This window comes from Melanaphis sacchari, unplaced genomic scaffold (genome assembly GCF_002803265.2).
Source record: "Melanaphis sacchari strain LSU unplaced genomic scaffold, SCAv2.0 Contig59_pilon_pilon, whole genome shotgun sequence".
NCBI lineage: Eukaryota > Metazoa > Arthropoda > Insecta > Hemiptera > Aphididae > Melanaphis > Melanaphis sacchari.
Window position 1 is genome coordinate 760492 of NW_020271423.1, and position 23209 is coordinate 783700.

Sequence of the window (23209 nt, forward strand, 5' to 3'; positions counted from 1 at the left end):
CGATACCAATGTATTTATTGAACAAAAAAGAAAGTTTTAGATCAATAGTTATATAGAAAAAAAAAATGAAATATTATAATTTCCTAAATCATCATTATCAAAACACAAATCATTGAGGAACTTATCAATCGATTCCTCGTTAACTAATATATTATTTTATTTAGAATAAAAAGATGAAAGGGGGAAGGCTCTTAGTTTAGCACGCAGGCCCATCTTTGGGATAAACCGCCACTGTACCACTGTAAGTAGGTACTCCCATGAAATACATAATTGCATATACCTCCTGTTTAGTAACAATTGTACATTTTTAATTTATAAACAAAATATTTTACTTATCTATATAATCTATCTAAAGTTTACATAATATATATATCAACACGGTTAAATTTTTATTTCTCTTTATAGTCATATTTTATAATCATTTTACAGTAATCCAAAATATCGTCACATTTGTCACATTTCTTCAACCATGCTCTGCCATCTATCGGTTTGAATATGAATCATATAATATAATATAATATATTAAAAGATATTATGTAGGATTCAACATCCTTTTCCACACGACATTAGCGTCAGTCCTTCAAGCTTATTTTCACACATAGTACTTCTAAGATAATATGTTTTGATCAGCTTTAGTTTTAAAAAAGCTCTCTCTGGAGAAGCATATAGTGGTAGTGATAGAGCTAAACTAAGAGTAAAATTCAACAAATTCGAAATTCTATTAGAACAATTCATGTCATTTGTAACTTTTTTAAATCATCAACTTAGCATCTACATATATTAAAACAAAATATTCTTTAGTACTCGTATATATCAGGAACTAAAAAAAATAACATTAATTTCAAAGTGTGAAACGAGGTAGGTTGAAAACTATGATGCATTCTTAGATTGATTGAAATTTATTGTCCAGTTTTGTACACGTTAGAAGAGTTGTAAAACCACCATAATAGTGAAACTTCGTCTAAATCTTCACAATTACTTAATGCTATTATTAAAAACAAGATTGTAATTAGTTTCAACATAGCTGATGAATTATTTTCTCTGACTTGCTTCTTTGCGAAGATTTTCAAAAAGTAAATTTTAATCTTTATGAAGCATACGAACATATTGAAAACATACGAAATTTTAATGAAAAAGCGAGAAAACGCCAATGAAGAGTTATGGCAGACAAAATGGACCAAGATTTAAAAGAAAGATAGGCCATAAAATGCTTTTATTACGTTGTTTTAGTGTAATCTAAATTTTTTCCATCAATTTCTTATTTATTAAATATGTTGGTAACTTTGCCTGTAACAACATAACATTAACACCTGAAAAGACGTTTTCAAATTTAAAACGCCTAAAAAACTGTTCTAAGTAAACGAACCGGACCATAAAGATTAGTAAGACTAGCCCATATGTGAGTGTATATGTAGATATTGAAATTGACACTGAAAAAGTTATCAAAAGATTTTCAAATTCTTCAAGGAAAATCAAATATGTATAGTAGTATTATAATACATACCTAATATACTTTAACCCCTCCCCCACAACAAAATAAAAATAAAAATAGAAATATTTTGCTTAAATGCACCATTAGGAATATTTGAGTATTAACAATTTCGATGATAGTGAAGTAAGTTTTTATTTTAAAATTTTGAATTGGATTTTGACTTGACTGCTCATCCAATGCCATAAAACCTTTTTACATCTCATGTGAGTTTGAATAAAAAGGGTTAATCAAACTCATTATTTTTTTATGTAATAGATTCTTCTTTTTTTTTTCAATAAGACTTTAACATAGTACGCAATGGTCGCCAATACAAAGTAATAATAATATCGGTTTTGAAATCAAATTAGAAGGAACTATCTTAGACAACTAGAATTGCGAAGCGTTACTAAGACATGACTTCCTTGTCTATAATGAAGTCTTTTAGGATTACGCCACGTGTAAAATTCACATGGGTAAGCTGGAAAAGAAAAGCACAACCCACCCACCATTAGTTCCGACCTGTCACAATTAGAATTTGGGGACGATACCGAAACTCACAGAAGTATTAAACAAATACGTGGTAGTACACATATTCAAGTAATAAAGTAAGACGTACCAAATTAATTGAACACATTAAAAAAAAAAAAATGTTTTTTGTACATTAATTTTAATTAATTAATTTTTCTTAAAGATCCATCTCCGATTGCGATTAAACCATAGCCATATCCACAACAGAAACAAATTGCAATCGATGAGACATGATGAGCCTACCTAGATGATATAGTAGTATTTTCAAGGAATGAGTACGAACACTAGGCTCACTTGGACAAAGTTTTCGAACGTCTCAAGAGATTCGGACTAACGTGTAACACAAAAAAATGTATCTTGTCAAATACATGTATAAAATAAGAGTATTTTGATAATATATCCCCAGAGATACAACTTATATTTCAAAATTGGTTTGAAAAAAAAAAATTTTTTTCTTCAAATTTGGATTCTAGGACTCTAATATAGTTAGAAAAATATGAGTTGAATATTTTCACACAATTAATTCATAGTGTCAATTTAAGGGTTAAAGGTGCTTGTATCACTAAATGCACCACTAATCAATGTATGCGCCGTAAGAATGGTTTCTTGTGCAATTCAAAATGTCATCAAAATCAATTGTGTATTAATTTTGATATATAATGTATGTAATATAATATTAAATGTAATGAAAAAAAATTGTAAACAAAAATGTATAATTTATGACTGAATGTCTCCAAAACCAATCTTGTACAAAAGATTTTTTTAGAAAATATAAGTAATGATCATAATTATTAATTTACCCACTTTAACTAATAACTATTTTATGCATTTTCTGGATTAAGTATTTATATAATTTTAATGTACACTTTAACTAGAATTTTGTATTAAATTATAAAATAACTGGTTCAATACTTGAGTGGTAACATATTCATGGATATCTTATCAAAAGAACAAGATCTATTTATGTCAAACTAGAATAGAAGATTGCTACATATTTTTTTTTTTTTTGCTAGATAATAAACAATTAATTACATTAACAATACAACTTATATCATTTTTGATTCTTATTAAATTTTAAATTATTTGTACTTTAATGCAAACCAATTAATCAAAGTATGTTCACATACTTGCAATGATGCAATAATGTTTAAGTATAATAAATGTATGACAAATAATAAATGTGGGATCAGTAGGAATAATGCTAACCAAATTGAACTAAGACTCAATATATTACAACATAGCAACAACAAATTATAAAATATGACAAACAATTGAATAGAGTAACGACAACAACACTATAACTCGTTGGGCGTCACAACATCACTAACCTCCCCGGCTTGGTTATCACACTGCCTTGGCTTGGCTTGGTCGACACCAGTGTTATCACCCCACATTCTCCCGCCTTGAACAGCGTCCGCCTCGGAAGCTGTATCTTCTTCGCCTGACTCCTCGACTTGGTCTTGGTCGCTGGAATGCCACAGCTTCATGTATTCTGCACAGGAGTAGCTTCGTTCGGGTCCTTCATGGGAACCGATCCTTAGTACCTTATAACGCTCATTACCTTCACGTCCTATTACTCGATAAGGTCCTAAAAACTTTCTGCGTAGCTTTGAACTTGGTAAGAACTGTGTCCTCTTGATAGCAACTAGATCCCCTAGACGGTAACTGACGGCCTCCTTTCTGGACTTATTGAATGTGCGTTGCTGTTGAACCTGTGCCTTTTGTATCTGCTCCTTGGCAAACTGCCTATTTTCTTCTTGGCCTTCCTCATGACACCTGACATATTCGATCTGTACTGCCTCTTTGATCGACTGGCACTCTGGGTGGTTCATCTCTACTCCGAAAACTAATTTGAACGGAGTCATCCCTATTGAGCGCTGATAAGCGGAAATTTGAGGTTATGTAAATGGCGATATATAACAACCTACAACGCACCACGTTTTCGAGCGCGAAACAACAAAGGCGTACCGTGTACGTCGTATGACAGTTAAAGACACGGGTAAGCGGCGAATTTCGAACACGCACTATTACGCAAAACGAACGACAACTCGCGAACAAGACTGTCAGTATAAGTCTCTACGCACCGGCTACACAATTCGGAATAACAATTTTCGATTACGATCCCGGACAGGCCCCCAAAATGTGGGATCAGTAGGAATAATGCTAACCAAATTGAACTAAGACTCAATGTATTACAACATAGAGACAACAAATTACAAAATATGACAAACAACTGAATAGAGTAACGACAACAACACTACAACTCGTCGGGCGTCACAACATCACTAACCTCCCCACTTGGTTATCACACTGCCTTGGCTTGGCTTGGTTGACACCAGTGTTACCACCCCACATAAATATTAATCAATAATTGATCTTTAGCTCTTTGTTCAAAATACAAATAAAAATGTATGTATCTAAAATGTGAGCATTAAAAGTAACAATTAAATTAAAAATCATTTAGTTTCTTATCGACTTTCATTATTTGATAAAAACACAACAAATAATATTATTAACACATTACATGTGGGCATCATTCAAGTATACTGTACAAGCGTTTTTTATTGATTAATATGTTTATTTCCAGCGAATATGTAACAGTTACTTATCCACTAACATTGTTGCTTTTCAATCTGATTATATTAACATATAAATAATATCCATTTCATAAGACAGAATTTTAATAGAAAAAAAATACAATTATATTACAGGAAGATAAAATGACAAAATATTAAGGAAAACAGACAATAAATAAAAATATGGTGCTGCAATAGTTTTTAATTATACATTTTAAAATAAAAACAATATAGAAAATATTAAATAAACGTCATCACAACATGTTTGACAATAACATAATAATCACATATTTGTAAAACCATTTAAGAATTAAAAGGTAGTGGTTGGTCACCATTTAGCAAGGATTTTTTCTGTCATTTTTGTGACAAATAAATATTAAGAATGTTCACAATCTTAATTTAAAAACTACTTATTGCTACTAAAATGAAAGTAAGTATTGAGTTTATCTGCTGATCTTTGTTTTTGAATAACGTTGAAATTACATCCAAAAGCATTTAACTTAGGAAATGTTGCAATATAGAATACATTGTCATGCTTTCAAGATAGACTAGGCTAGGCTAAGTATATGGTTTTATTTAATAAATTTATTTACTTTGTAATGCTATTTATAAATATAAATGAACTGTATGAACATTATATATTTTATTATACTTTAATATACACTTATATATATGTATATACATAACCTATACTTATACCTAGTTAATTCATCTTGAAAACACTTTCAATGACTACAATAAAATTACTACTCTAATAGTACTCAATACAAAAGCATCATTATAAATCCCACATATGTTGAGCTAATAAATTAGATTAAAATATTCACTTAAGGATTAAAAAAACAACAAAAACATTTAATAATTTAATTATTAATTATTATAGTATACGAATATTAATAAATTAAATTAATTTTATTAGCAAACACACTTATATGATTACAGCACTGATACACTAATCGCGATAATTGACAACCTACTAAAACAATTTACTAAACTATCAAAAGCTAGACTTAACATTAATATTAATTTGATTCTCTTAATTAAAGGTGCTTTAGGTGTAATTATTACAAAATGAAAATTATTTTGGTTTCAAATAAATTAGTGTAATTAGGATTTTTTATAATATACATTTATAAGATTCTTAACACTTAACAACAATGATTTTAGCAAATTTTACCATGGATCACATTATTAAGTCAATTTTATAATATCAAGATTGTGTTTTTTAAACATGCTATTTAAAACAATATTAAAAAACAAAAAACCTGAATGTTTAAGAAAATAATCTCATGAGTCAAAATAATAATAACTATATAAATATTTAAAATAATAATATAAATAATCATTGTTATAATTTATTACAATAATAAAACAGACTTAATCCTATGCAAATAAACTGAATTTTACAAGAAAACTCTCATGTATTTATAGACACCATTATATCTTAATACATTGCACAAAGGATCCATCGCCTGTTTTATATTAATATACAAATTTATAAGTATCTTATATTCACATAGAATAGTAATATAATATGTTTCCACAATGTGACACAGAAAAGCCAATAAATTTTAATTTAGCACACCTTTAAATTAGTTTAATTATCCTTTGATACAATAAATTGTAAAAAGGTAAAAGTGATTTATTAAAATATAAATACAATTAACAAAATATTGGTAAAAATGAATCAAAGAAACAAAAGTATTCACATAAATTACAATAAAACAAAATTAGAAAAAAGAAAGGATAAAATAAAATACCTATATAATTATACCAAAAATGAATTTGGTTTTGGGTAACATCAAGGTAATTTCTGCTATTTTAGCAAACTAAAATTACTCAAAATAGTTATTAATTTAACTAAATACAAATAATACTATTACATTTTTTTAAATTTAATTAAAGTAAATCAATTCTTCTAAATATGTAAGTAGCTACTAAATAGGTGATTATTATAGATATTCAAATATATTAAAACTTGGATATAAAAAATACCCCTATTTAGCTTTTTGTGCCTTTTTCCTTATACCTCTTAATCAATAATAAAATAGAAACCAAAAGATGATTAGATAAGAAGAAAAAATAATTATGTAATAGAAAACTTAAAAATCATAATAATCAAATAAATCCAATAAATAATATAACTTCTAACGATGTAAGGCTATACAAATTAATTTTAAATGAAAATATCTTCTAATTATGGAACACAATATAAATAATACAGGTATCAGTAAGAGATCTCATAATATACTTCAGAAATATTTAGTGTAGTCGTCTCTTAAGTACTAAAATTATTATTATTTTTCTTTATTAAGAATATAATTAAATATAAAATTTGAATAAAACAAAATACGCTAATTTCTATATTTATGTATTAATACAAACCATAATATAAAAAACGAATTGTCGACAATTATATAAAAAAAAAAAAATATTTTGAAAATTCCATTGAAACTTAACAAATTTTTAAATAATTAACCATTTAATGAAAATTCCTTATTCTGATTACACCCAAAGTGTACTTAACGTTAACTAAAATCACCAACCATAAGTTATTTGATTAAATATATCATAAAATCTATTAGATTTATTGGCAAACTATACTCTGTCTCATATAAAAGTAACTTCAAAAGGCGGGCTTTTAAGCCATACGGCGGAAAAGGTGTAGCTAATCTTAGCTTAGTTCAGTGCTTTCAGTAGTCATTTTATTATTTCAACTACATTCTTGCCATATTAAGGAAAAAATTGAAAACTGATTTAATTGAGGGATGAAATTTGTTAGAGCCAGAATAAAATTGGTTGTCGCCTGAACTTGAGGTTATAAGATAAGATAAGGCTTATAAGATATTCTTATATTAGACAGAATATAGCTATAACTATTATTATTAAGATAACTAAGTTACAAATTATTAATAAATATAACAAATAAAAATTTAACTAAAGAAAAACGTTTGTTTTTTAAACAAGTTTTCAGTGAATAGAATTTTAAGAATTTACACTTTCAACCATTGTATTTTTAATAATTTCTCCTAAATTTTCAGTTTCTAAATTAAAACTATCAGACACTAATGTATTTGGAATATTTGGAATACCGAGTGAATCAGTACTTTCCATACTCTGTAAACTATATGGTTGCAATAAATCCGTGAATGTTTCAGGTTTATTGTCTAAAATAGACAATCCTCTAGATCTATCTTGTGATAAAGGCACAAACGCAGATGGAAATGGCTGATACGGTTCATATAAATTGTGCGAATTATTTAGCTGATAATTGTTCTGTGTACTAGTTTCTGGAGTAACGTGATTACCATCATAAACAGGTAAAAACGAATGATAATTATAATCATTTAAATTGTGTTCATAGTGCTGTGGTTGATAATACGGTTGTATGTGTCTGGAATCATGATAGGAAAAATTGGATATAAGTGGTGATGTCATAGCTAGCTTATTACAGTGCTCCTCTTCTTGTGCTTCTCTCTTTTTTATTTCAAGTCTCATTATAGTGTGAATGAAATGTTTTCGAACTCTTGTTGGATTGAATTCTATGCGACCAACAGAATTTCCACAGCCATCTACTGTACATCCACACGGAAAATTCATTCTGTCAACCTAAGACACAAAATATAAAACAAATTACCTAAAAATTAATATAATATGAACTAAAATATAGCATATTAAAATAGCCAATTTATTTCTCCCATGCTTTAATGATCAGTCCAACACCATTTAAAATAATACACTGACCAAACCTAAAATACAGGTAGAAAATGTATGGCTAAATTTTTCAACGCGATCAATTTAGTGATAACAATAATAATACTACTTTTTAGATAAGATATTTTGTTTGGTTCTTACTTGACATGTTATGCCTGCTTGAAAACAAGCACATGTATCTGGGTCACAAAAACCACGACATAAACATCCGCAAAATTCCCTCGATAGTCTTATGCTCTTGCAATCATCCTTTTCTGAAGAATCAATTTTGTCAACACCAGCTGCCTTCAATAGAGCACGTCTTTGTCGTGTAGGTACAGGCTATAAATAAAATAAAAAATAATTTTATAAGTGAATCAAACATTATAAAATTAACTACTTACTTGTAAAAAACTTCCATTGCTATCTGAATCAACATCAGCATCAGATTCAGAGTAAACATCTGCTGCTCCTACATCACTATCACTGTCCTCACTATTTGTACCAGAAACCTCGGATTGACTTAGTTGAATTAAGTTTCGACGTATTCTTCTTTGTTCTGCTATATATTCAGGAAGAGAAAAAACTCTTGATGCGCTGTGAACTCTTGTCATGCCAAGAGTAGAACCACCCTAGTTTAAAATAATTTGCAAGTTAAGTATTTTAAATTGCATAATATTAAACAAATTTAAAACTAAATAAGAATTTAATAGTTTAAAAATATTATATTTATTAAAACATTACAATTTGACTTGATAATTATAACTAAAAATTATTACCTGAGATGGAACGCATGTAAATCCTTGAACTCGAGGAAAATAAAAGACAGTTACATTTGCAAAATTTATATTTTTGCGTTTCTTCACTGTTGTAACATCAGATGTTAGAACACCATAGTTGACTGGTTTGTTGCGTTTTAAAATGCCTTTAACAATTCCATAATTACTTCTAACATCTAATGGTCCTGAATCTAGAATAGAATCAGAAAATTTAGGCTTCAACACTTCCATTGCCGACAAAAATTCATTTGAAGTTCTTTGTAAATCTTCAAAACTAGATTCTTGGTTTGATGTAAAATCAGTTTTGTATGATATATTTGATGACGAGACTGCTACATCTAAGCTGCCAGTGTTTTTATCTTCTGCTAATTCTGATCCAAATCCAGAGTCGCTTCCATCATAACGATCTTGTATACAATCTACTTCTAAGTCATTTTGAATACTAGTAAATCCATTGAATATTTTATCATCTTTTTTATTTGAATACAGGTCAATGCTATCAAGCACTTCATTTGTTTTATCATCAATAGGTAGTTTAGTAATACATAACTTTTTTACAGGAGAGTCAAAATAATAGCTATTACTTCTTTTGAAAGGCGTTAAATTGCTTGTAGCATCTGTTTGCTCGCTTAAAAAGCAAGTATAATCATTTGAATATGTTGACATGCTTTGGCTATTTTGAGAAGTTTCATCTTTACTGATTTCTTCAATTGAAAACCCTCGTTTTTTATTAGTAGTAAAAATATTATTTATATCTGAATAAGTTGATTCATTTGTATTTGAAAGAACTTGATTTTCATTAGAGGAGATATAAGTTGAATTTGATGAGGGTATAAATAAATTCTTCATATCACCATTAAAAGATTTAATATTGCAATCTATGCTGGTTTTGTCATCAGAATTTGCAGTAAATTCTTCAGATTTAATATTGAATAGCATGTTTTCAACTCTACATTCTGAATTTGATAATAATTTTGGAGTGTCTACTAAACAATCAGATAAAGTTTTTGATACAGTACATATTTCTTCATTATTAACTTTATCAATATTTGCAACATTTGTTTGCTTAATATCATCATTATAAGGTTTGTCGTTGGTAGGCTCATCAGTTTGCGGCAATATTGAGATTTCGTCAGATTCATTTGCTATTAAAAATTCCATTGCTATAGTTAAATATCTGCAAAAAAATAAAATATACTGGTATATTAAAAATAGTTTTAAATATTTAAAAAAAAAAAGTTTTTGACAACTTTTTAAAACCATTAATAGTATAATAATATTAATCATTAATTTATATTAAAATAATAATTTCTTAATATAGCTTTTTATTTTTAACTGATCATTTCATTTTTATGAACAAATTTATATATATATGTACCAGAAATTGACAAATCGCTAAAATGTATAACCTATTATTAGATATATTATAATCATAACAAGTAAGTATCTTATCCATAAGGCAATTTAAAAACTAAATTGTTGTTATTAAATGAAGGAGCAGACTGCTACTTTTGTAATTCAAAGAGTTGTTCAATTGAAAGTACTCATTGACGCTGATTTAATAAAAAAATATTGCTGTTATTTAATAAATCAACTACTCAATTTTTTACCAAAAACCACTTGAATAATTAAACCTAAATATTGAATTTAAATTTAAAAAATTCAAATCTAAATTTGTAGAAATCATTAATTAATTTTAGTAAGAAAAGGTAATTCTATTATATCTATTGTCAATTTTATTTTTATACTTTAATTCTATACTTAATATTTATAAAACACAATACGGATTTGTTTATAATTTTTATTTTTTTGAATTAATTTAAAATAATGGCATTCTATCACTTCTATGAATTAATATACAGGGTTATTCAAAATGATTCATCCGATTTAAAATGGCTATAAAATAGTTAATAATATATTTTATCTTATCAAACTATATACCAATTAATAGAGGGTATTCTCAAGTTTTATAATGTCATATCATTATTTTAAAATAATAACTAACGGTGATAAGTTAGTTTCCGTAAATATGTTGACCAGGCAGCACAAAGCATTTTGTGTGTTGCGTTTTTCGAAGTGTGAATCGATGATAACTGTGAAACGCGATTTTCGTCGTCGTTACGGGATCGATGCTCCAACTACTCAGAGCATACGTCGATGGTATAAGCAATTTGAAGAAACAGGGTGTTTGTGCAAAGGAAAAAGCACAGGCCGACCTAGTGTATCCGATGATAACGTGGAACGAATTAGAGAGAGTTTTGTACTAGATGTTATTCGTGTAACCAAAGGAGTTCACATAGAACATTTATAGATACAGTTAATTAAAATTGACATATTTTTCTTTTATTTAATGTATAACATATTGTTCTAAACCTAAAAAATAAAATAATATAAGCACTTTAAATCGGATGAATCATTTTGAATAACCCTGTATAAGCAAGAAAATAAATTTAAAAAAAAAGTATGTAGGTATAGGGTACGGAAACAAAAACTCTCAAATTTCTACAAATAATATTTAAATTACAAAATTAAAAAAATTAATTTTTCCCAACAACAGTTAGCAACAGTGTTTATTTTGTATAGTTTTAATAATTTTTACTTAAACACCAAGCATTGACAAACATATCAATTAGATATTTGAAGAGAATAAGAACAAATCATATAATCAACAATAATGAAATTATTTCAAGATAACTACTAAAATTTTCAATAAAAATGATTTGAAGAATAATTAGTGATTTTTCATACTAAAATATAAAACCTTAAAATAGTTTTAAAATTAACAAATACTTTTAGTGAATATGCTACACACAGTATGAACTGCCAATCCACTGGTAATCACGTTAACAATAATTTTAATTCTGAAGAGAAAACACACTTGTCATCATCATTATCTTGTTATCAAATTATACAACTGTATTCGAGAGTATGACGCTTCACCTTTCAACTCAGACTTAAACTTTGTTGAATATTTAAAAGATATATGTGTAACAGCACCACACGAAAAGCTAATTGAAGACATAATCATATAACTCACTTAGTCACCATCCATACTTAAAGAAAAATCTCAATAGAAGCTATTGAAATATAGAGACATTAAAATATATAAAATAGTTTTGCATTGGTTCATTCTTGTTTTATTAAACAATGTATGCCTACATATGCATATTATACCACTAATGATCTAATGCCATATAGCACAATCGCCACATAGTACCACTTCAATAAGTTGTCAAAACATAACCTCCTCGTTTTAACTAGCAAACATCATCACCGACAGTGGTTTCAGATACAGATAAAGATGTATTAAAACAACTTATATCCTAACATGATAATCTTATACTCAATAAATCCTAAATAATAAGGATGAAAAAAAATAATAAATAAACTGTAAAATAATTATATGAATTAAAATAAAAAAAAAAATTATAAGTACTGCTATAATATTGGTATATTCTAAGTATCTAGGTAAAATACAAAAATTAATATAAATACACATAATCATAAATAATTATACTAATACCTGTAATACCTAAGACTTTTGTAAAAATTAAGAATTACCTATTAATAGAATTTATCTTAAATTAATTTGTTTATATCAATTTCATTTTTCAAAAAATACTTTTGGAATTTTATTACTTTATTAAATTTTGATTTAATCATCAATTAAAGTAGAAAACTACATTAAATTCATAAACTTAACTGTCAAAAAATGAATGTTTTAGTAAAAACTAAAAATTAAATTTTTTCCATGGAAATTATACCTATAATACAAACAATGTTAAACCTGTGTTTAGTCAAACAGTCTGAGGCAGAGAAAAGGGTACTTGTAAAATAACATTTTATTAATACAACTACAATAGTATGCACCTACTTTTAAATCAATATGGCACATTCATACAATTATTGATCCCTTTAAAAAAATGACTGTAGAAATAAACTATATTATGATTAGTGAAGATGTTTAGAAGCATAAAAAAATAATTAAATATATTAATATTTAACATATTTGTTGCTTACTGATTTTGACAAATTTATAAATGGAATTTTGGAAAAATTTTATATTGAGATTATTATAACACTTAAAAAAATTAACAAAAATATTACTATCTAAAGATATTTTATTCTAAGAATTATTAAATTTTTCTTAGTTAGAATAAAATTTAAAAAGTATTACTTGATTCTTATATATTTATTATTATAATTTTGGTGAAGTTGAAAATCTTCAAAAAAACTTTATCAATATTTATAACTCATTGTGTTTTACCTACCTATGTTGCGCTAGAACTAGAAAGAGAAGGAGCAATGTTTCTTAATTTTCTTATATAATGAACATCATAATAGGTGTAAAAGAACTAAATAATAAGTAGAATATAATGTAGACAACTAAGCATTTAAAACTAATAAATAATTTAAAATATCTTAATGAATTAAATATACATATTAAGCTTTATAGTGATTCATATTAATAATTAACATTTGCATAAAAGTATTTTCTTATGCTTTCTTCAACTATATACCTAAATATTAAATTTTTATTTTAATTGCATAAGGTTTTTGCATTTATATAACTAAGTGACATATAAATGTTCATTTTCAGTATTAAAAATTATAAAACCTAGCATCCGAAATTCATTGAATAAAGATAGTATTATATAGACAGATAATTTTATGTTTATGGCTTTCAACAAAAAAATATCCTACGATATAGAATCTGTTAAATGATTAAAAAGTAAATAACTTCAGTGTCGGATGTTTAAACGTAAATCATGACGTTTAATTTTTTAAATGGTCACCCTAACTTATGTATTTAATCATTTAAAAAACAAATAATAAGACAACGTTATCGACTAATCACAGACGAAAAAACAGGGTACGATTTCGGTGACAAATTATTGACAGTCGTAATTTAAATACTTGGCAGAATTAAAACAAAAACAGAAAAAAAAAAAACAGTTACTGTCGCTAAATAAAATATGTGTACCGTCAACGACGAACAAAAAGTAGGAATGTTACCTGGACGATTTTGGCGTAACGGATTCTCCTTTGAGCGCGGCAAGTCAAACGTTTTCCCGGGACATTTTCAAACGGTGGCGGTAGGACGAGTGAGCGGGCTTGCGCGATCGGCAAGCGAATGACGCAAAAACGGCAAGCGACAACCGAAACGTTCAAAGGGCGCTGCTGCGTGTGTTGTTGAGAAAAAAAAAAGACAACGACGACGACGACGACGACGGCGGCCGCCGACGGCGTAACAGAGCACACTGGCGCGCGTTGGACGTCACACTGCGGGCGACGGCCGTACGGTATTTATCGCGACGGAAAAAGCGAATAACATTAATGGTAATAATAAAAAAGATAAAAATGAATAATAATAATCTAATCGTTCGGCAACGATAATAATAATAATAATAATATGTAATTCAAGAGCCGCCGGGGACGACAATGAATAATAATAATAATAAAAAAAAAGAAAAAAAAAAAGTCGTCGACGGACGACGAATGACGACTATCGTGTGTAGTAACAAAATACTGGTTCGTCGTCGTCGTCGCTGCTGCTGCCGCCGCCGCCGCCGCCGCTGTTGTCAGTTCATTTTTTTCTTTCGATTATTTCCCCCTTCGCCGCCGCTTTACTACACACACTCACACCCGTTCACCAACGCACACGTACAACGGGCGCACGCTCACGCACGCACACCACGACGACAACGGCGGCTGATAATCTCGGCGGCGGCGGCGGCGGCGGCGGCAGTACAAATAATAATAATTGTCGCCGGGGCCAACGCACACACGCAAACGCACGCACGTACGTACGTATACGCACACGCACACATAAGGCGCATGCACGGGACGCACTGACGTACACGGCCGCACAGAAACCGTGAATAATAATAATGCTGTACCTCCACCCGCGACCCGAGTGCCATACGGTCTACGTCATCGTAACGGCGGCGACGGTTTCAACGGCATTACGCATTGTAGCGATAATAATATTACGTCTATTTGTACAACGTACGACAGCGAGACCGCGTTGCGGGGGAAGTGAAACAGTGGAGATGTCCGAGGAAAAATTAGAGAAAAAAAAAATTGTAAACAGAAAAAAATGTGTAGATATAGCGACTGAGTAATAAACATTAGGTAAATAATAATATTTGTTTTCACTACTATCGTCCTACTAATGCGCTCCAGTTCTGTCGTTCTTTTATTGACTGTTCCATATCGTATTTATTATGTATGTTTATTTAGAAGCAAGGTACAAAGAAAAACTGATTTGTACGAGAAAAAAAAAATAAAAATAAAAAATGTAAAAATATACCTTCAAATTAAATTAAATTACATTTATTAAGGTATTATGAATAATATTAAGCAGTGGCCTGTATCCTTTGAAGCGAATGTTGCCTAATAAGTAATAACTAATATTCGTATCCGGTTCTAATCACAGTACAACTACTATTAAAATTAAGTGTCTATTTATTAAATATATATGAATAATAATATATGTACATCTTAAAGTACCTAATAGGTACTAACTTGAAACTACTGTCTACTATTTACTATGAGCCGTATAAATTGAAGTGATAACAAGTTCGCTCGTTAAAAATGTTTAAGTAAACGATTATTCCCATTTTTTTTTTTCAATAGGGTCGTATATTTCTGATGAAAGAAAATAACCTTGAGTGCCTTATTGTGTTAATAAAATAGACTATGGTCAGAAACAAACAGATAGAATTGTGAAAACGAATTTGAATAATTTAGAATTAATACATTTTATATTTAAGTTTTATTGATGTATCACTTGTGGTTTTTTATTATGTTAATGCTTTTAGATAAATAGCATTGAAATCAAAAAAATGAAAATTTGTACCTACTGTATAGTACCTACCCACCATTTATAACCATTCGACCACTCCTACCACTTTTTCAAATGTATTTTAATAAAATATACCTTAATAAATTATAACCTTGTAAAAGTATAACACATTTTTAACAATGTGTCACGCAGATACCTGCATTTTTAATTTTTTATGATTAAAGCATATTTGTTATGGAGATTATCAATGGTCGAAAATAAATGCTCCTAATAGGTATATGTTAAAAAAATATAAGGCAACAAATTAAATCTTTTTACTTAAATTGTTGGAAATTTTTTTCTCTACATTTGTGTATAGCAGCTTATATAGAAATGTTAAAAAAACATTCAAAACCTAATAGAATTAAAATATTCTTTCAAAATTGTTTTGATTTACATTATTATAATGTCTTTTTCTCATGGTTGGTATTAAGAAGAGTTACAATGATTTTCTGTAAATTAATTATTTATTTTACTACTTGAAAATTTCATTAATATTTATAGTTATAAAATATAAGTTTTTATTTAGGCACATTAATTAATTATAAAATAAATATGTATTTGTAATCGTAACGTAATTCATAGAATGAGTTGGCCATTGGGGTATAGTCGGTATAGACGTTAAATAAAAAAACTTGTAAAACTTAATCAAATTGTATGAAAATATTTTTTTATTATCAAAATTCATAGTGATTTGGATGTTGCCTGATTGTCATTATCACATAAAATTTTCTATTGTTATCTATACTGCATGTTGTCACGGGTGTAACTGAAAAAACTGACAAAAGTAATTTGAAAAGACTGATTTTTATTATAATCAAATTATTTTTTGATTTAGATTCCTATTACGTGATAGTTGCTGATTGTATATTTAAAAAACATTTGTTCATGGTTAATAACATAAATTATTACATAGGTGTTGGTCAATTATATTGCTCAGCTATTTCTGTAACACTCTGTATATATATACTATACAAGCTTTATAAATACAAAAAGTAATAATAACCAGCTAAGAAAAAAAAAACTTCTACAAATACTTTGATGATCACACCTACTTAAGCTAAGCTTACCCCTAACTCTTAAAGTGCGGTATTACATGAAATTATTTTGAAAATAAAAACATAGATACATAGTTATATAAAAAAAAAGAGTAATAATTAAAAAAACGTATAAATTATTTTAAATCATAAAACCAACTTGATACCTTTATTTTATGATTCGTCAAGTGTTTTAACAAATTATTTTGAAGTTTTAAATTGTTTTTTGCTTTAAATCAAGTATTTCGTATAGAAATTAGTAAAAGACATAAAAGACAACTGATATAAATCAGACTTAAATATCTACGTAACCTCCGTGATGAACAATGATAATAATATGACGTCAATAACAATGTATAATATACTTACGTATACCTAACTAAATGTGATCTTAAAGAGTATATTGTGTGTTTAATGTATATTATACCGTTTATTCAAATTTATGAGAAATGTGTCACATAACATTATTCAAGCTGGAAAATTGACTTCGAATAATACAATATAGACCAGGCTTGTATTGTCGAACGGGACTTGGCTGCAGTTGTACACCTTACATATTTTAAATTATACGATTCAACCACGGGATCGTCGTTGCAGTTCTCGACGGACAAACATATTTATTTTTTTACCTCGTTTGTTATATAGTTTATTATTATTATTATTGTATATTATAGATCGTATCAATCCTATTTCTTCTCGGGTCGTTGCTCTGCGTTGTAGTTTCTATAATATACACTGTATCATTCCATGAGTGATGTGGTAAGAGGGGGTACATCAACCTACTACTATACATTACTTCATATAACGTATAGATATATTTTATACACGTGAATGATGTTATATATATTAATTTATACATAAATACCTATTACCTACACGTTTATATTAATAAATACTATAATATAGGTACACGTAGGTATTAGGCACTAGCAATTAGCAAGATACTGGCCATTACGATGCGTACATTCTGTTCGTCCGGTTAAATCGGTAGATCGAACTCAACAGCGGTGAGCATGTGTCATTTAAGGAGATCATAAGGAATATAGAACGCAGTGGCGTAGCCAGGGGGGGCTGAGGGGGCTGTTAATAAAATTTAAAAATTATTTTAATGTTGATTAATTAAATGTTGTTAGCTTTCTATAGTTGCGGCCGTGATAATAGGTATTTAATGTGCATAATATTGTGCATAGGTCGCGATATACAAAATAGCGTTTTGGTCTTTTTATTGTTATCACATTAGTTGGTTTCATTTTAAAATCTATAAATAAATATTTGTAAGCAATAAACGACAAACCATTAAATTTAGACTATTAAATGCAATAGAAACATTAATAAAATGTGACAGCAATATGTTTCCAAACATTTATCAACTCCTAAAGTTAGTATCAGTATTGCCTGTATCAATTGCTACTGCAGAAAAAAGTTTTTCTTCTTTAAGAAGACTAAAAACCTACCTTAGAAATTGATAAAAATTGATCAGCTCCCCCTGAAGAAAAGTCTTAGCTACGCCACTGATAGAACGCAAATATGATCGTGAAAAAAGTAGAATTTTTATTTTAAATACCATCATTATGATTGTGTTCAGTGTACTATTCGCCAAAGTCCATAAGTAAGTATAATTGGTGTATAGATATTACTTTAAGACTGAGAATTTTGAATTAAATTATAAGTATACAAATTAATACAATATTGCTTTACATACTATATTCACGTATAAAATTCTAGCTAGATTCTAGCACGTTAATCTATATGTAATCAGAGAACACACATACAATTATACAATGAATATTATTATTTATTATAATTAAACTGATTTGGAACTACGTCCAAATCCAGTCGTCTAAAACAATTTGAATACAACGATAAAATGTAAGTATACTTATATGAAATTATAAATAGACAACTATACTATAGGTATTATATTATATTTTTATTTTATTAATTTCAAGTGCCTAATAAGAATTAACTATATTATGTACACCTACTGTATGTTATTCTAAATTATAACTAAATTAGAAAATTTGAATTTTTACTGGCATATCGTTATGTACCAATATTATTTTTTAGAATTACGATCATATAATATTGATTTCACCAAGGTGTATTTTGTGCTTGACAGCGCTCATCAAAAAAAAACCCCAAAAAAATGCAAGTGGATACAGCTCTGCTGTACATTAGATGTTGAGTGCGTCACTATTATGTGTGTGTTAAATTTGAATTCAATGATCATTATAAATGAAAAATGATTTTGAGCAGACATTGAGTCCCTAAGCTTATATCACTCTGTATTTTTCGTAATAAATTAATTTTATAAAGCCATTAAAATCATTTATTTTACTTTTAATATTACAGAAGGTTGATATATTTAATTTTGGATAATGTAGTATTGAATTATTTTAAAAATATACATTAATTCCATGATATAATATATTATATTATGTCAATTTATACAACTCAGAATTTTTCTGTAAATACCGTAAAACAGTAAAAGTGGGTTCATAATAAAAATAAATAGTACATCGTTGTATAATATAGTAAAATTTATAATTATATAATATAAATAAAAATTTTAAGTTTTGACAAATAATATTTTTAGTTACAACAAAATAATTAATATTCTTACTTGAACTTAAAATATTTATAAAAAATAATTATCTTTAAATATTTCAGATTGTATGGTTTCAATATAAACTAATTTTGAGGAATTTTATATCAAATTTTCAAAATTTGATTATAGAAAGAAAAGGTTTTATGAACTTCTACTACAGAATAATTTTTAATTTTCGATATTTTAAACAATTTAAAAAAATACGTCTTATGTGTTTTTAATATTTGTATACAGATATAAGAACAACTTTTGTATGATTTTATGTTAAATTAATTTTTAAGAATTTTGATCCAGTGAACATTTTTTTATCGATCTTTATAAAAAAAAAATGAAAAAGTTTAAATGTGTTATCATAAAATGAAAATGATAATTTGAACATTTTGTGTAAATTTTAATTAACTATTGTTTTTTTTTTTTTTTAAATATAATATGGTATTAAAAATTGTTTGAGGAGAAATACTTATTTTAGAGATGAAAAATAGCAAAGCGTGAATCGGATATCTTATATAAACTGTCCGCAATAAGTAAAAAAAATAAAAAATAAATTAAAACGTTTCTCTGAGGAATACAATAGAGATATTGGTTTCTAACCTAATAAATGTCATTACTAATTTTATTATAAAATTGAAATCTATTAATTTTAACGACATTTCAAAATGTTTATTATTATTTATAACATACAACTTAAATTAAAAATATAAAAAAAATTTTTATACGACTTTAAATTTAGATAATATTCTGATGTAGAATTACTTCAAGCCCAATGATACTAATACCACCGTTATTTATTTTTTTTTTTTTTTTAGGGGGGGGGGGTTATAGTAGTAATAATACGATAGCGTATATTAAATACTGATTCAATAAACATTATATATGACTGGAAGTTTGACAAAGATTGACTAAAGTAAAGTAATAATATATCATTTCATCGCCTATAGTTTTCCAATACATTTGTATTATGTATGCAACAATATATTAGGAAAGTGTGCATAACATTGTGACTCATGTGTGTATGCGAGTGTGAGTACCTGCGGATCGTACAAGGCTTTGCTTAATACATATTTCTATTTCTAGGTAAAATCTTATTCGTAAAACAGTGATTAGATGAAGCTATTATAGATTCACCAAGGGTTCGGGGGTGGCTGTTATACACATAATGGCTGTATACACACTGCGAATTGAAATAATACTTTTTACGTATATTGATCTACAAATAATATTTATGAAATCAAAATCACAATTAAAATGACGAAACACCCATTTTAATCTTAAACAAAGTACCTAAGTATGGTTTTTTTCATGTCGTTCGCAATTTAAATATATCTGATGTTAGGACATACAAAAACATCGTTGGGGGATTTAAGATTTTATTTAAATCAAGAAAATATATTCATTTTCAATTTTTATAGTAAAAAAATTACTATTACTTAATTTATTGCATCGTAGTTTAAAAAATAATGATTTTAGACTTAGAATTTTCAATTTTTTGTTAAATATTTTATTTACGGAAATTAATTTCATACATTTTTGTAAAAGTCAATATAAATTTTCAAAATGTGTAGCTTAGTCTTATTGTAACATAAATTTGCAATATCTATAACGAAGATTGGAATCTTAATTATTGGTTAATTAAAAACAATTTATGTAATTAAACCAAATATGTGTAAAGGGACTTTAAGTCTTAAAAAATTAAAAGTTATTTTTTAATATAATTAAGTTAACTATAAATTTATATAATTAGTTGCCTTAATGAAATATTAACATTTGGCCTTTGTAACTAAAATTAACAAAAAATTCAAATAATATGGTAAGTTTAAAATTATTTTATTATTGTTGTTTTAATTATTATGTTGTCAAAATTAATATTTTGTTAGAATAATAACCATTATTTATAAATGCAAAACTCCAAAAAAAATTCTTTATAATAGGTAGATTCACTCTAATTTTTAAACTAACTGCTGAGGGTAAATTAACTATGTCACCAACACACTTGTGAGACAGAGACATAAAAGCGGACGCTAAATTATCTTAACATTTTAAAACAATGTTACTCATAATATAGTACTTCATAAGTTCTCATTGATATACATCATCATATAATAACCAATTATTTATAATCATAATCATGAAGTTGTGAGTTGTGATGATCATATATAAAACAACTAGATAGCCTACTACACGATATTGTTTAAGTCAGCAACCATGAGTTAACAGGGAAATGTTTACAATTATATATTATATACACACATATATATAAATGTCAGTGGTGCCCAACCGCTGCGGCCCGTTAAGATACTCTATGTGGTCCATTACACATTTCTAAAATTTATTAAAGACATTTTACTATTTAATATTATCTCACTAACGCAAACTATTAAGAGCATACCTTATATATTCATATGAATTAAAAACAAATTAAATTACACTAAATCTAGTATAAGTTTTTAAGTAATAACATACATAATTTAAATAGAATGTAGATCGTATGTTTTTTACAGTAGGTATATCATATACTCAATGATATTAACGATGAAATAAAACTGAAAAGACAAAAAGAAAATAGAATAAATTATAAAGATGTATAATGACATGACATATTAATGTTAAATATAATAGAATAATATCACTTAAATACGTACAACTAGCTAAAAAGACTTTTATTTATGTATTTGGGTATTAAACTATAAAAATATTATATTATTTAGTATTAATTCATTGATGCACGTCCAATTTCTTTATCTATTTTATTGCTTTTAGTGTAATTGGATGAACTCCTTATCGATGGTCTGGTTGAAGTTTCTCAATTGACTTTCAATTATAATATAACTGAATGTTAGAAATGTCAAAGCATACTGATAAAATTAAATAACTTTATTTATAGCTTGTTTATTTCGATCAAACTATACCCAATCTGTAACTTTTATGATTTGAATTTGAATTGTTGATGAAAAAAAAAAAAAAACCAAGTCCAATATAATTTTTGGTTATAAATAATTGTAAATATTTGTATTTTTATATTTGACGGCCCTTTTTAAGTAAGAAAAAAGGATACTCTAAAATCAATGCTATTGAATATGTATTCTAATCAGTTAAAAAATGTTTAAATATTTTTTCTATAAAGGTATTTTGTAAGCATTGTCTTGTTGGCATATGACCGCACGGCTTACGTTTTATAGGAATGTAATCGGCAGTCAGCTATATACAAGTAGTTGTTTTAAACTTCGATGGTGATTTTATGGGTACCATTGCAAATTTTAATAATAATAATTAATAAGTAATAATAAAACCTACTCTACTAATAAGCTAAGGAGAATAGAATATTAAGTAACACAAGTCCACATGCTTGGGACTGGTACAATTTATTTTATTTTTTTTTTTATATAAAATCTAGTTAAATTTGATATCATGAGAAAATACGTTTTAGTGTTTTACACCTTCGATACATAATTTCCAACCGATTATCAAAAACCGACAATTTCTATGCAATTTGACTAATAGCTGTCATTAATGTTCATTATATTGTTGACGGTCATTAATAGGTATCTAACTATAATAGGTAAACATGAAAATAATTATCGAACCATAATTTATATTATATAATCCTTTGTACACAATTTGTATGCAAATTTGTAATACGTTAATTATTTCATATTACTTATCTATACGTTAT

At 27.2% G+C, this 23209-nt stretch overlaps 1 protein-coding gene across 3 annotated transcripts in view; it reads right to left on the bottom strand.

Moving 5' to 3' along the window:
• Positions 1-7558: 7558 nt before the first annotated feature.
• LOC112600021 overlaps positions 7559-23209 on the bottom strand; it is a 31651-nt gene continuing 16000 nt past the window's right edge. For 2 of the 3 annotated variants that reach the window (XM_025347153.1, XM_025347155.1), the window contains 4 exons: positions 9048-10224; positions 8673-8900; positions 8431-8610; positions 7559-8184 (listed from right to left, as the gene is read on the bottom strand). In XM_025347153.1, coding sequence (XP_025202938.1) covers positions 7561-8184; positions 8431-8610; positions 8673-8900; positions 9048-10208 — 2193 coding nt within the window. In that variant the 5' untranslated portion in view covers positions 10209-10224 and the 3' untranslated portion in view covers positions 7559-7560. Of the gene's footprint in view, positions 8185-8430; positions 8611-8672; positions 8901-9047; positions 10225-14063; positions 14442-23209 lie in introns of those variants that run through there. The other variant, XM_025347152.1, reaches the window with a different exon arrangement.